Consider the following 15,425-nt stretch of genomic DNA (forward strand, 5'->3'; position numbering starts at 1 on the left):
CCTGGGATCGAGCCCCGCATCGGGCTCCCTGCTCAGCGGGGAGTCTGCTTCTCCCCCTCCCTCTGCCTGCCGCTCTGCCTACTTGTGCTTGCTCTCTCTGTGTCAAATAAATAAATAAAATCTTTAAAAAAAAACAAAAACAACAACAAAACACTCGTGTTCAGGCCCCAGTCCCGACCGATGGGACCTGGACTCCGTCTGGACAGAGCCGTGCTGGGTGGACAGCTCCCAAGTCGTCCTGGACTCGTGGACGCCACCGGGCGTCCCCCCAGACCCGTCTGCGACGCAGCCACACCCACCACGGGTCGGGCGCTTTCGGGTCGCTCCACGTCACCCCTGCCCTGGGACTAGCGCCTCAACACAGGCCGTCAGAGGATCTTTTGTGGCTCGTGAGCGTCCTGTGGAGGAGGTGACAAAGGCTGACCGCCAGCAGGTAGGTGCTAACGTGCTGCTTGAGAAGCACCTGGCACACACAGCTGGGCGCCCACCCCTGGGCGCACAGGGACGCTTCTGTGTCTACCTGCAGGAGTCAAAGACCCCGAGGCCGCACGGGAGGAACCCCTGCCTCTTCCTCCGAACTGTTCCGTGGTGACAATGTTGGGACACGGGTGGCGACAGAAGCACTTTGCAGCGTCTTCACGGAAGCGATGGTCACAGGAGGTGAGAAGGTCTGCCTCAGACTCGGCACCAGGATGAGTCAGAAGCAGGCGCTTGAGTGGAAGACCGCAGGACGCAGCGCTTCTGGAAAGCGTTCGCGCCCCAACGGCTCGTCAGGGAAGGAAGCGGGCACCGCGCTGAGCTCTGAAGGCCGGGGAGGCAGGGCGACGGGCCTCGAGGGGGGGCGTCCCGGCAGCAACACTGTTTCCTGTGGCGACCACGCCCACGACGCGGCCTGCATGTGAGAAACAGCCCGTGACAAGGCTTCTAAAGGCAGCGAGGACCCTCACAGCAAGCAAGGGGGATGTGAGCGCATCGGCTCATCCTAATAAAGGCCTGCCCCCGCCCTCCCCAGGCACGTTCTCCCCAAATTTCTACATAATGTGCACATCATGTTTCTTGATTCTTCACGCTGCATTCAAAGGCAGGTGTCGGCAGGCCCCCCAGGCAGGGGGGTCAGGGTCAGCCCGAGCCCCCGTGAGCTCCTGGAGCAGCTGGGGACGGGCCCTGCCCTCGGCCCATGCCCGCTGGACCCCTCAGCACATCCCCCCCTTGCATGGTCCATCCCTAAAGCAAGCAAAGCGAAGGCCTCTTCACTCTGGCCAGGCGAGGGAGGCCAGAGGCCTGCGGGGCACCAGGCCCTACTTGCCCTCAGGAAAGACACGCTCGCTCTGTCTGGATGAGCTGATGGAAACGGGGCCAGCCGACTTCTCCGCCCGTCTCGCGTGCAGGGGGCACGGACTTTCCACAGCCAGCCTCGAGGCCCAGTGCTGGTGAAGCCGCGGACCTCGGCCCCGGGCAGCCAGGGGGAGGAGGGAGCCGGTGTGTGGCCGGGCGCCGTGGGTGGGCCGGGCTCAGCGACTCCCCAGATGAATAAGGACATATGGAGGGGCCGGGGCTGCCACCAGGCACGAGGACCAGAGAGCTCTGGGGCCCTGGCCCACAGGCGTAGGCAGTCTGGACTGGGAGCCACGGAGCGGCGGGGGCACCCTGACCTTCATGCCAAGGGCCAAGGGCCAAGGGCCGGCAGCGGCCACGTCCCAGGGGCGTGGGGAGCCGGCAGGAGTCCCGGAGTCGGACACCGGAGCAGCCGCCCACCCTAGGGAGCCCGCACGCCCTGGCCTCTCCTTCGTCATCTTCACCTGCGTGCCCCTCACCTGTCACCTGCCCGAGCCCGGGGGGTCTCAGGCTCGCCCGGGACCACAGCCCCACCGCACCTGTGCCCTGCAGGTCCTGGGCACCCAGGCTCCCGCGCCTGCCCTGCAGCTGGTCCCGAGCCTGTGCCTCCCCTTCCCCCTCCCGGGCTCTGACGTCCCACGACCGTCTTGGGCGCAGGAGACGTGGTGTCCGAAGCAGATACTGGCCGTGTCTGCTCTGCCTGGGGGCACGAAGCCTGGCCGCCCCCCGTCTAGGCTCCGGGTGCGCGGCCTGTGCAGCCACGGGTTAGCGCTCCGAGGGAGGCAGGGCCGCCGCCCTCCCCGGGGGGCTCTGCTCCGCCACATCAGGTGCCCGTGGCCCGGGAGCCGTGGCGGAGGCTGCCTCACACGCTGACTTCTGACCGCGAGCACCTGCTAGCCCAGCACCCCCAGCCCGCCTGCTTCCTCCCGAGTGGTTGGCCGCTCCCTGGCGCCTCTCCGCACTCTGCCTCCACTCTGCACCCTCCCCTGCCCGCCCTGCCCACGGTCAGTGACGCACGAATGTTCTCCTGTGTCTGTCGCGCAAGCAAACCAAGCAAGCGTCTCTCCTAACTGACCTCCCACGGAAGATCTGCTCCAACAGCCGCGGCTCTCAACCTTCCAGCCAGATGGTGCTGGACGTCCTCTGGCTTCCCTCAGGCCGAATGAAGCTCTTCCACGTGGGGCTCAGGCCTCCATCCTGCCCCCCCGCCCAGCAGCGCGCCAGGACACCCAGGATGCGGGGGCCTACCTCCCAGAGGCTTAGGGGCAGCACTGGGACCCGGGGAAGGGGGAGGGCCGTGCGAGGGCGCCAGCAGGTTGAACGCGTGCGATGTGCGTGGGGACCAGAGGCGGGAGGAGCTGGGGGTCGGGCGAGCGCTCCTGGTGTGACGACGGGTGTTGGGGACCGGGTGAGGCACTCGCTGTCAGCAGGTGGCGCCCCCACCCGCCCCGTCTTCAGCTCTGCGTCTCAAATGTCAATCCACAAGGAACAGACTCAAACTGGACACCAAGTTTTAAATTCCAGGTGAGGACATCACTGCGGGGCTGGTCGGCAAGCACGCTTTCCTCTGCCAGCGATCGAAGCCGGACTGGGCCGCGAGGAAACGCTGATGGCCGCAGGGGCAGGGGCTTGCAGGGGCGGAGAGGAGAGAGCTGAGCTCCCCAAGTCTGGATGAGGAGGGGAGAGTGAGGACAGGGCCGTGGAGGGCTCTGTGGCCTCACTGTGTGGCAGGGGCGTGGATGGTGGGCCCTGAGAGGTGAGTGGAAGGTGAGGAGGCCTCGTCCCGGGGCTGGGGTCTTCCAGAGGTGCGTCCTCTTGGCGTCTCGACTCAGCACTCTCTCTCAGTGATGCTACCTCCGTGTTCTGGGGACCACCGTGTCAGCGCAAATAGGTCTCCTTCAGCTCAACACAATTTCTCGAGCTCCTGGCTCTGCCCTCAGGTGCTGGGGATCCAAAATGAAAGAACAAGAAGAGGCACCCCAGAGGCCGCCGCGAGCGGGTTCCGCCTGCCGGGCAAGGTGGGCACGCGCACGGGTAAGAGAAAGCGTCCTGCCCACGTGTCCACACCCAGCGGTTTGGAGGGAAGGGCACTGATGCGCTGACTGAGAAATGAATAAAACCAGGGCTGTATCACTTCTCCGCCGATCTCCTGCGGACCAGAGGCAGCTACTTCCTCCCACAGAGTGTTAATCACACGGTCCCGTCTGCGGTACGTCGTCGGGCACGAGGCGGCCTTCCCTCTGCCGTGAGGGCTCTGGTCAGACTGCGAGGCTCCTAAGGCCCATCTTGACAGGACATCCACTCACTGCGCCCCTCGGGGAAATCTGTGAGATCAGACCTTCCAGCCTTGGGTTCTCCGAATGGGCCATATAGGAACCAAAATATACTTTAAAAATCAAAGTTACAACTTAGGCTTTGGTCTCTTTAGAGAATGATGTGGCAAGGTACAAATCATCCTAACTTTTGAAAACTGTCAAAGATTAGTTTGACACGAAAATCTAAGAAAAATTCCAATAAATTTCAATTAATTTCTCTGATCATAAATGATCTTTATTAAAGCATGCATATTCTTGTGATTCAAAACAAATATTTTAAAAGAATGACATATTTAATAAACTGACATGAATGTTTTATTTAAAATTATTGTAATAAAAACAAATAGACATTTAGAAGATATTTGTCATTTTAGAAAACAGTAAGGACTAAAGTAACTTTCCAAACTCACTGCCAGAATTAAAATTTCATATCACAGAAATGTTTAATAACAAATATTGACCAACAGATTACAACACAAAAGTTGAATAAATAAAAAACCTTTCTGATTTTTTTTTTAACCAAAAAATCATGAACTGATGAAGTAACAATAGAAAGTTAACAATTTCAGAAAAAAAGGCACATCCAGGCAAAACAGTCAAGGTGATCTGTAAAATGCAGCGTTATATTTATACTGTGCATGATCAACTGAATGCAATAAATTACTCTGGAAGACCTGAAGCTACGGCAGGAAGTCGGCACGCTGGGCAGATGGGGAGCCCCTCCCACGGAGCGCTTTGTCCCCGAGGCGAAGGGGTCTCACTTCCGAAGCCGTGTGTCCCTGTCGCTGCCCTCAGAGACTCGACCGTCTCTCTGGCCGAGGCGCACACCTCGTGATGGCGGCTCTCCACAGCACCGGGGCCAGCAAGAGGCTGAGTGTGGTCACACTTAGGATGAGGAGGTACACCTGGAACAGGTAAGGCTGACGGTGGTCACACGCAGGACTAGGAGGTGCCCCTGCACACCCCCCAGAGCCACGGGCACATGGCCCTGTGGACGGGAGGTGCAGGGAGATGTGGGTCCTGATGGAAACTGGTGCCCACGGGCCCACCCCGCGGCCTCAGTGCGGGTCTCGGATGGGGCCCACCCCGCGGCCTCAGTGCGGGTCTCGGACGGGGCCCACCCCGCAGCTTCAGTGCGGGTCTCGCACGGGGCCTGTGCACAGACGTCATTCCTCACCCATCGCTTCTGCACAGTTGAGATGCATCCTATCTTCCTCACACTCATGGCTACAGGGGACAAGCACTGAATTCTGAGTGCTTACAGCATGTCCCATGCACTAAGAGGAGCTTCTATATTCCCTTGGCCCAAATTAGGGGGCAGGTGTGCAGAACCGGATATTGGAGGCATCTCACGGTGGGGGGGGGGCTCACCGGCAACAGAGTGCCCAAGGGAGGGATGCTCGCTGAAAGGGGGCAGCAGGCAAACCCCCGCCCTGGTTCAAGGACCTGCCCGACACATTCACACATACTTGCACAAAAAGGGCAAAACAAAACTCAGATGCAGAAGGGTGCTGGGGCATCCAGTTAGGTTGGAGTAGAAACTACCATTCATGAGCTTGTGTGTCCACAAACCCCCAATTTGAGAGCGCCCTGTTTCTAAGCTAGAACCACGGGCGTGGTGAGCTGGTCCCCATGGTTACGAGTCTGGGGAAAGCGTGTGTGGTCTCCTGTCTGCTCCTACACCATGACCCAGTATTTATCTATTTATCCACAGCAGAGTCCCGTTAATGTCCACCCTGCTTTCACTGAAACAGTGACGTCACTGGTCCTCAGCTCACTGAGGGCTCACACTGGCCCTGCTCTAAAGGACATTAGCTCTTACCACGGTGGACCACAGACTGTGGCCCACTGACCCCTGGGGTGGGGGTCACCGCCAAGCACAAACGTCCTGCTTGTCAAGTGTAAAGTGACAACCAGGGGTCATCAGACAATATTCATCATGTTCTAGTTCAAAGGGCAAACGAACAAAACTAGAGAGGAGGACAAGGCAAGTGCACGGCCGTGGGTGGGTGTGCGCACACCCAGCTCGCGAGAAAGCCAGGCCCAGGGCAAAGGGGCCAGGGACAGAGGGGAAGGAGGCAAACGGGGGGCGGGGGGCTCACCTTCCAGGCGCCACGCAGAGGGCCCAGCGCCCTGCAGGCTTAAAGCTGTGGTGGGGAAGGAGGAGCTGATCAAAGAAGCCCCAAACTTTGGTGTATACTGATACGCAGGAAAAACCTCCGTGTATTTTATACAGAGGAAGCTCTGCCATCATTTCTATTAAAGTTTTCGTTCCAACTCCCTAAAATTTGGAGATACGGTGTCTTCAGAAGCACTTGTCACAGCGACCCAAACTCAACTTTTACGGGTAAGGCAAATGTTGCAAAGTATTTCGTGAAAAAACCCCAAACCAACCAGGGACTTTCACCTAACAACATTCCAGCTCTGCCTTTTCAGTGGTTTCGGGAGTCAGACCCGAGTGCGGGGGCGCCGCTCACAGACACGGTCCCAGGGAGGCCGTGCACAAACCAGCGGGGGGGCCTGGAGATTTAGTTCTTCCGCCAGAGATGCATGAGGGGACCGGGCAGCGTCAACAGCGACACTAGTCGTCCGCGCCGGGTGACAGGCAGAGCGCCGGCCCCGCACCAGCTGCAGAGCCGCGGGCGGGATGCTCAGACGGCAGGGTGGGGGGTGCGGGCCGGGGCTCCCCGAACACACACACAACGTGGGTGCAGACTCACCTCCCGAGAAATGATACCAGCTCTGCGCGCTCTGCTCCCCAGGACAAAAGAGAGCTCGCTGACCTGCGCCAGCCCCGCGGCCACGATCCACTTGACGTACTGACTGCTCTTCGGCAGGAGGAGGGACAGGACCAGAGCTGCCAGAGCAAACTGCGAGAGCGCCCCATTACTGCCTCGTCCGAGCCTGCCGGCCGAGCAGAAGACAGACGCGAGCCCTCCGCAGCAACCGCCCGACACCCTGGGGACATACGCAGAAGCACCAAAGGGACACAGAGGGACAGAGAACCACGCTGAACAACGCCAAAGCAAGGGTTCAGGCTCACTAGCAGATAGCTAGGTCTCCCCCAGACCGAGTCGGGCAGCAGGCAGCACTCAAGGACGTTTTACTCTCTAACGAGAGGACTGGAGCTCTCTCACGTGAGCACAGTCCAGAGGTGAGCGGTCCAGAACCCGCGGGGCAAGTGCAACAATCATCAGGGATTCGGATTCCTTCCAGTCGAAGTATTTTAAGTCAGGGGCGCCTGGATGGCTCCGTCGGTTCAGTGTCCGACTCTTGGTTTTGGCTCAGGTCCTGATCTTGGGTCGTGAGATCGAGCCCCACATTGCGCTCCATGCTGGGCGTGGAGTCTGCTGCGTGAGGTTCTCTCTCTCCCTCTCCTTCTGTGCCTCCCCACCCCAATTAAAAAAAACTAGTATTTTAAGTCAACTTTTGTAATCTACAAAGCCAGACAGCTACTGAGCAGGCAATCGGACCCTGAAATGAATGTTAACCCAGGCAATTCAAGCACCTGCAGTCACGGAGGACAGACGGTGATGAGGTCATCCTCAGTGGCTGTTAAACTGGAAGTTTGTGAGGCGTCCCGACAGGCACGGGCACCCCGTGACCCGCCCCCACGCCCTGCCCCGGGCATCGCTTCTATCTGGCTGTTCCTGAGTTATACCCTTTTATAATAAGCCACTGATTTAGTGGGCAAAAGTATTATAATAATTTCAAAACATATAAACAAGGAGCTGTACGTGAGTGCGGATTGCTAGCAGAGCTCGGGAGGAACGTCCAAGTGCAGGGGCCTCCCGGGACGTCCAGAAGTCGCTTCTCCTGGCCCAGCTTTCCTAACTCCCATTTCAAACATACCCAATTCTGAGACAAATGAAGGAAAACAAACCCAAAGGCCCCGGTCCTACCCCGCCCCGTCCCCAGACTGCTGGGAGGCAAGAGGGGTTCAGGGTAAGTGGTGCTGTTGGAGCTCTGCAGACTCAGCGTCACTAGGGGTAGAAAGGAAGGCTCTGTGACACATACACCAAAAATGACAGGAATTGTACCAATCGCGAAGCACCGAGAAGGAGAATCCATACCTTCATGATCACCACCGACAGCGTGAGGACCATCAGGATGGTGAGCTCGTACACCACGAAAGTGGGGAACACGTGAAGGCCTGTGAGGGAAGGACAGACAGGGTCATTCTCGCAGGCCCCCCCGCCTCATCCTCAACCACAAGCCCTTGATGCTCAGGCTTCCTTCTGTCCTTGCCCTGCACGAGGGACCCCGCTGCTGGGGCTCTGAGCCGGCTCGCCACAGGGACAGCGGCCCGGGTGCCCAGGGCCCCCCTCCACCAGACTTCACTCCCAGGACTTGGCCAAACGGCATGGCAGGCAGCGGCTAAGTGATTTTCCTTTGTGAAAACGTTGTGTGTGAGGTGCAGGCCGGGGCCTGGAAACAAGGGGGGAGAGGCCTGGACACTCGTGGCTGCTCGCTGCCCGGGCAAAACCACCGAGAACGCTTTCCCGCGGCGCTCAGTGCCTGCTGGGGGCGTGCCAGGGATGAGGGACGAGGGGTGGGTGCTGGGGGGCCCTCCGCGCTCAGTGGCCGGCCCCACACCCCTAGGGAGGGCACCTGGAGCTCACGTCGGGGGCAGGGACACACCTGTTTGACCCCCGTGCTCACAGGACAGCCTTCTCTTCCCTGGAATCCTGCAGCATCTGCCCGCAGGGGCCTGCTGATGAGCACCTGCCCCGACCTCCTTCCTGGCAACTTCCCTCTTCCTGGGTCTGCCTCGGCCACCTCCCCAACCTGCAGTGCCCCCCGAGCCCTGACGACCCCCCAGCACTATGGCTGCAGACCAGCTCGTCACACTGTCACCCGCAGTCGGAAGTGACCAGTGTGAGCACTCCTGTGCACACATCCCCAACCCGGCCCACTGCACGGACCTGCCTGGGCAACGGCGGCCCCCGCCCGCCCACTTCCCCACCGGGCACACTGACGGCTATCGCTGACTTACTTCGAAGCTCAGGGGCCTCCCTCTCCCGAGGGTAAGCGTGCGCCAGGCCCCAGCATGCAGGCCGGATGGCAGAGGCTCTCCACTCTGAGGGTGGACACACTCCTCACTCGGGCCTCTGTGCGGCGAGCAGAGCACCGCGTACACAGATCCACACTCTGGCGCACCTGCCCCACGCACTTCTGACAAGAGGCACACAAGCCGCCGTCGTTTTCCTGCTTACGGACATGCAGTCACTCGTCCTCCCAACAGATACCGGCCGTGTCCCTGGGACACGGGCTCTGCACGCCCAGTCAGGTCCACCACGAACCAAGCATGGACCCGGGCACACCTCCTGACCTCTTTCGGCAGACGTGGGAAGCAGGACGTGCCACACGGTCCGTCAGTCATCACCAGCCCCCCAGTCACCTCGCATGTGCACTAGGCCCAGAGGTGTCAACGTGAGCCGCCACACCCTGGACGGGCCCACGACAGCCTCCAGGGCGCCTCTAAGAATGAGGACGGGCAGTGCCCACTTCAGAATTCCTCTCTGTGTCCCAGGAAGGGGGATCCGAGAGGATGAAATCCTTGTTGAAAAGTCTGTAACAAGAAACATCGCGTCATTGGCCTCGTCCGTAAGACGAGGAGTGATGGGAGACTGGTCGCTGTGGTCGTGCAGGACGGAGGGGGGGCCGCACAGGCCTGGTTGCCCCCACTCCTTTCTGCCTCTGGCGCTGCCACGACCGCGCTGCCCCCAGTTCAGGTGCCGAGGCCACAAGCCCGTGGGACCGCACCGGAGATGGCTTCCAGGGGGTACTGAGGGCGACGAGAGGCCACGGGGTGGGCACCTGAGCCAGCAGGACTGGTGTCCTCGTGAGGAGAGGAGGGGACATGGGAGTCCCCCCGCCCCGCGTCCCTTCCTCTGTCTCCGTGTGTCTGTCCCCGAGTGCACTGTCCCGGAAAAGGCCGCATGGGGACCCAGCAAGCAGGCGGCCATCTGCAGACCGGGAAGAGGCTCCGTCGGCGCCGCTGCCGCCCACACGCCAGCACCCGTTCTGGCAGCATGAGCCACGGCCCAAAAGCCTCGTCAACACAACACGGGGGGGGGCGGCTCCATCAGTGAGCGTCCACGTTCGGCTCAGGTCGTGATCCCGGGGTCCTGGGATCGAGCCCCGCGTCGGGCTCCCTGCTCTGCGGGGAGTCTGCTTCTCCCTCTCCCGCTCCCCCTGCTTGTACACGTGCTCGCTCTCTCTCAAATAAATAAAATCTTAAAAAAGTGCAGCACAAAGGGATGGGTACAGTGGTGTTTCAGTGACACGGGACTTAGGAAGTCAGGTGCCAGATGATCGTGAGGAGGAGCAGAGCCTGCGACGCCTGGTCTAGTGGGAGGAACACGGGGGTCAGGGTCTGCACAGCCGCCCACCGCCACATGGGCCTGGGGCCTTGCTGCCCTCTGAGGGTCCCTCCACCTGCACTGAGTCCCCGCCCCGATGCCCTCCAGGGCCAGTGTCGGCCGCTGCTGCCCCTGCATTCAGCCCTGGGGGGGCCCTCCTTCACTCGGGGCCCCAAACTGCCCTTTGCTGGTCACACTGCTCTCACTGCTCAGAGCTCAGCCAGGGCCCTCAGTGGCCCCATTGTGGTGCTGGGACCCCAGGGCCACTGCCCCTGCCTGGGACTGACTGCGGCCAGCGGGCCCTCCGCGCAGTCTCCCGGCTCCGCGGGGCCTGACACGGGGCAGGGGTCAGGGACCGGGTTCATGGGCACATCCCCGAGGCGTCGTGTCAAACGGACCCCTTCTGTGTTGCTTGCAACCCCAAAGAGAAAGGCTCTGTCCCGAGCAGTGGAGTGCGCACGTTTCTCAGCTGAACGCCCTTCGCGTGCTGAGCGTGAAGAACGGAAGCAAAAACACTACGGCCCTGTCCTCGTTAGACACCTGTGATCTTGGCAGGTCAAGAGCCCCAACCTGAGGGAGAGTTCAGCGAGCCTGTCTGTTGGGTAACACGTCCACGGGATTTTCAGTTCTAACCAGCACACACTACACGCAGCCCTGCGGGCAGGACACGAGCCACACGCATGTCAGTGAGGTGCAGCCCCGGGAGGAATGTGGCCTGGGACCCAGTCAGAGGGAGCTTGTCCCTGTCGGCCTCATGGGTCCTCATCTGGAGAAGTGACGGGCGGAAGGGGACGGGCAGGAAGGGGGGCAGGAGGGACAGAGACAGACCCAGACACAAGGACAAAGAACAAGGGATGGGCAGGGGACGGACAGGAAGGGGGGCAGAGCAAGGGGCACGTGCTGGCGAGAAGGTTCTCTCTCGGAACGCCGCGGACACCTGTCGCTAATGCAGCTGCAAAGGGTCTTACCCCGCCTGGTGACGGGCAGTCTCCCCACTCTGCCCTCCACTCTCAGGACCGGCTGCCCTGTGCTCTTCAACGTTCTCGGCCTCACTGGGGCCGCGCCGAGCCCGTCGGCGAGCGTAGGCGTGGCGCCTGCTGGGTGGCCACTCCGGGTGGAGGGCAGCAGGGTGCACGGACGTGCCGGGCGGAGAGGCACCCGACACAGGGGCACTCACACGGCAGCACACCTCGACACAGCAGCTTAACTTTTTGGTGTCAAAATTAACCTTTCCTCCCAAATGTCCCATTTTGGTGCTGACTTTAAGTTGCTAACCTGCTGGGCACCTATACGTTTCCCATGGAGTCGAAAGTGGGGGTCGTCCTCCCCGAGGGCATCTGAGTACCCCCAGAGCATGGCTGCCGATCAACAAGTTAATGTCCCCGAGTGCAAACTTTCCCTCTTTTCGGTAAGGTTTCTCTGCAGACCCCAATTTTTATGGAACTGTTCTTGCTGAGTAAAAAGAAATATGTAAGCAGGTCACAGAAGTCACGTGCATCTGTCTCACAAACACCGCGTGAACGTCCTGACGTGAACAAGAAAGGTTACCTATGGATGCGAAGAAGATGATAACCAGGAAGTCACGGATGGGCTCGATGTAAGACACGACCTCCTCAGTGACCATGTGGCCTTGGGAAGAGATGAGCGCTCCGGCCAGGAAGCAGCCCAGCTCCATGGAGATGTCCAGCAGCTCCGTGACCTGGGCGAGAGGGGAGGGCCGCCTGTCACTCACCAGTGCCACCAGCGGCATCTCCGGCCAGGGGCGGGCTCACGCCCAAAGGCATGGTGCCGTCACAGCAAAGGCCCCTCTCCAAGTCCCCAGAGGGGCCTCTGTGGGGACGAGCTGAGACACGCACAGCAAGCGAACATTAGTTGAATCTACCATAAAGGGAGAAAAAAAAATTAAAATATTTGAAACAATCATTCAAAGTTTTGAATGGCAATATTTTCAAAAACTTATTTTAAGTATTTGTGGTAAATTTTCTTTACCTTGACTCAGTGAATAGCCCAACTATGGCAATAAAACACGTATTAATGTAAAAACTGTCCCCGTTTCCACCTGAAAGCACGTAGAGAAAGCGGACAGTGACGAGCGATGCCCGGAGAGAACAGGACCCCAGAGGGAAGCGCCAGCGCGTTCAGCGGGCCGGACGCGGTACAAGTCAGGGTTTGTCGGGCTCCTAATGACAGTTGTTAAACGCAAAGCTTCGGGTGGACTTCTTCGCGAGGTGTTACTGACACAAAACAACTTGAAAGAAGTAGACGTTTCTTATTCTGAGGAAGTAAAACCACACACAGAAGCCCGCAGCCAACAGAAAGAACATTAAAGAAACACGCTTCACAACCGCCAAAACACACCCAGCACGCGGGACAAGGCCCACAAGAGAACGCACGACCCTCACGCCAAACACCAGAGGGCTCTGCTGAGAAAACGCACGAGAGCCAGGGCGCGCAGGGTGCGCTCACAGGCAGCAGGCTCGCAGCCGTGAATGCACGAGCGCTCCTCCCACGGGCCCCGAGGCCCCGCAGTGGCGTGTGAAAACTGACAAGCTGAATCCAAAACCTCACGCGGATGCTGGGAAGACCGTGAAGACAGCCGGACAACCTGGACCGAGAAGGCTGCCGGGCACAGCGCCACCATGTAAGAGCAGGTGAGCCAGCAAGGGGACAGAGCGGAGAGTCAGAAACACACCGGCACCCGCATGCTCGTGCTCACACACTCACACACACACTCGTGCTCACACACTCACGCAAGCACACGTACGCAATCACATACATGCACGCTCACACCCATGCACTCATGCTCACTCACGCAAGCACACGTGCACTCACACCCACACACTTGTGCTCACATTCACGCACACTCGCACTCACTCACACAAGCACACATACACACTCGCATGCTCCCACCCATGCACTCGTGCTCACACTCATACACACTCATGCAAGCACACTTACTTAATCACACACTCTCATGCACACTTGCACTCACACTCATGCACTCACACACCTCTTGGCTTCTGACAAGGTGACCCTGTGCCCCAGTGTGGCATGGAGAGAACACGGATTCGTGTCCACAGCCCTATGCCATGTGCTCTACGTGCCTCCAGACAGACACAGATCCAATGAGAAAAGCAAAGCAAAACGTCCCAGAAGACGACACGGTGCCTTTGGACCAGGGGAGGCAAAGACCAACGCAGGACCGGAAGAGTGCTATCCATACAAAATTCGAAACTTAGAGTACATGAAAATTAAGAACTTCTGGTTATTAAAAAATGCCATGAAGAGAGTGAAAAGTTAAGTCACAAACTGGAAGATATTATCAAAAATATACGGAACATAGAATTTCAGCCATAAAAGGAGCCAGTACAGAAACACGCCCGCATGGACGGACCTTTAGGGGACGCCACGTCAGAGCGGCAGACACACAGGCTAGTCCGTGCGAGCAGAAAGCAGGGCAGCGGTTACTACGGGATGGGGGACAGGCGGGACTGGGAGATCCGGGGTCTCTGGGGGGGGACAGAAATGTTCCCGCTGTGGCGATGGTCGCACGGTGCTGTGAACGTGCTGAAAACCACTGCCTTGTACACTTTAAAAGGGTTAAAACGGCTGATTTTGTTACAGGAATTTCATTTTACTAAAAAGAAAAAAAGACAAAAAATTTGTCAGAATATATAAAAAATTCCTACAAATGAGTAAGAGAAATAACCAACCCAAGAGGCAAATGACCTGAGGGTTGACAGGCCGGCCCCAAGGCGGGTGTCCACACAGCTCGCGAGGGAACCGCGAGTCCAGCCCCGAGGAGGCACCGCTATCACCCACCCAGCAGAGCGGCTGAGGCCGCCCCGGGCCGGGGGAGGGCGCGGAGACCCCAGCTCGTTACCGGTTGCCCCGTGCACACCTCCGGCCAGCAAGCCGACTCCTACCCCCCCCCCCCCCACCGTGAGCATGCGGGAGCGCAGGGACAGCCGCTTTCCTCACGAGAGCCCCGAATGGGAACCAACCCTAATACCCAACCGCAGAGAGGACGCACCGTGACGCCCAGGGACACCTCAGGCAACGACAGCGCGCGAGCTGAGACCATCTGATCAGCAAGACGCCCGGCACCGACCGCGCGTGGGGCCCTAGCAGCTGCTCGGGGAGGGAACCGAGCCCATGAACGCGGAACCACTTGAACTTGCAGCCGCTGCGAAGACAGCGTGGAAGGCATGCAGACAACACAATTTTGCTGGATGTTATTTTCAAAGAGAAAAATACTCCAGAATGGCTAAAGCAATGTAAAAAAAAAATAAGTCACACACATGAGCAGCTTTGAGCAAAAGCAAATCTTAGACTTCTCCCAAGATTATAAAACACTAGTAGACAATTAAATCATATACGACATATATGAGGAAATAGTTCTTGTTAATTTCCTCTAAATTAAAATTAACCTTTCAAAATTAACCTTTTTATTTTGAGCTAAGTGTAGATTCACTTGTAGTTGTAAGAAACAATCCAAGGAGATCTCATGGACCCCTTGCTCGGCTTCCCCAGTGGCGGCATCTTGCTAAGTCAGGCGTGAGATCACAGCCAGGATAAGGACCCAACACAGTGAAGACACGCGCAACCTCTGTCACAAGGATCCCCCCCCCCAATGCCTCGCAACCGGCAATCTTCCATTTCTGAAATTTTATCATCATAAACGTCACATAAATGGAATTACACAGTATGCAACCTTCGGGACTGGCTTTTCCTGCTCAGGATAGTTCTCTGGAGATTCATGTGCCGGTTGTTTTAAACCTGGGTGGTCTTCGCTGGTGTGGACGGACCACAGCTGGTGCAGCCAGGCACCTGCTGAAGGACATCTGGGTGGTCTTTGGCTGCTACGGATACAGCTGCTGTGAGCATTCACATGTGAGCTTCCGTGTGAACCCGAGTCTTCACTTCTCTGGGGCCCGTGGTGAGGAGCACAGCTGCGGGGCTGTAGGTGACGCTGGTACCGCGAACTGTTTGTGGGGGTCTAACAGCACTCCCCCCATTCTCTCACAAGAAGCACATCCTTTAAATAAGGAGAAGGCTGCTTCTAAAAGGAACCTTCTATTTTCATTTTCAACTTTTTACATTATAGCAAAAGAAGTTACACTGCTGACCAGCTTTGTCCTCATCAAATAGAACTAAAAATGGTTTTAAACTGTTAATCTGACTTCAGATCCAGAGTTGTTTGGAAGTTTAAGACAGTGTAATGCTGGTGATGCTGGCAATCCACGTGGCTCTCAAGGCCACCCAGACCACCTGCAGTGCCACGCTTGAGGTGCGATTTCAGCAAAGTGCGTAAGAGGATGGGAGCAGGGCGCCCGGGTGGCTCAGTCGGTGAAGCGTCTGCCTTCGGCTCAGGTCATGATCCCAGGGTCCTGGGATCGAGCCCCGCATG

At 58.4% G+C, this 15,425-nt stretch overlaps 1 protein-coding gene across 2 annotated transcripts in view; it reads right to left on the bottom strand.

Annotated features, from left to right (window-relative positions):
* Nucleotides 1–3,996: 3,996 nt before the first annotated feature.
* The window catches only part of TMCO3 (transmembrane and coiled-coil domains 3), a 48,337-nt gene continuing 36,908 nt past the window's right edge, over nt 3,997–15,425 (bottom strand). The window contains exons 11-14 of one of the 2 annotated variants that reach the window (XM_032402562.1): nt 11,564–11,714; nt 7,724–7,803; nt 6,371–6,520; nt 3,997–4,555 (exon numbers count right to left, since the gene is read on the bottom strand). In XM_032402562.1, the coding sequence (XP_032258453.1) occupies nt 4,442–4,555; nt 6,371–6,520; nt 7,724–7,803; nt 11,564–11,714 (495 nt within the window). In that variant the 3' untranslated portion in view covers nt 3,997–4,441. The remainder of the gene's footprint in view (nt 4,556–6,370; nt 6,521–7,723; nt 7,804–11,563; nt 11,715–15,425) is intronic. The other variant, XM_032402563.1, reaches the window with a different exon arrangement.

Source organism: Phoca vitulina, unplaced genomic scaffold (assembly GCF_004348235.1).
Source record: "Phoca vitulina isolate PV1807 unplaced genomic scaffold, GSC_HSeal_1.0 scaffold5, whole genome shotgun sequence".
NCBI classification, from domain to species: domain Eukaryota; kingdom Metazoa; phylum Chordata; class Mammalia; order Carnivora; family Phocidae; genus Phoca; species Phoca vitulina.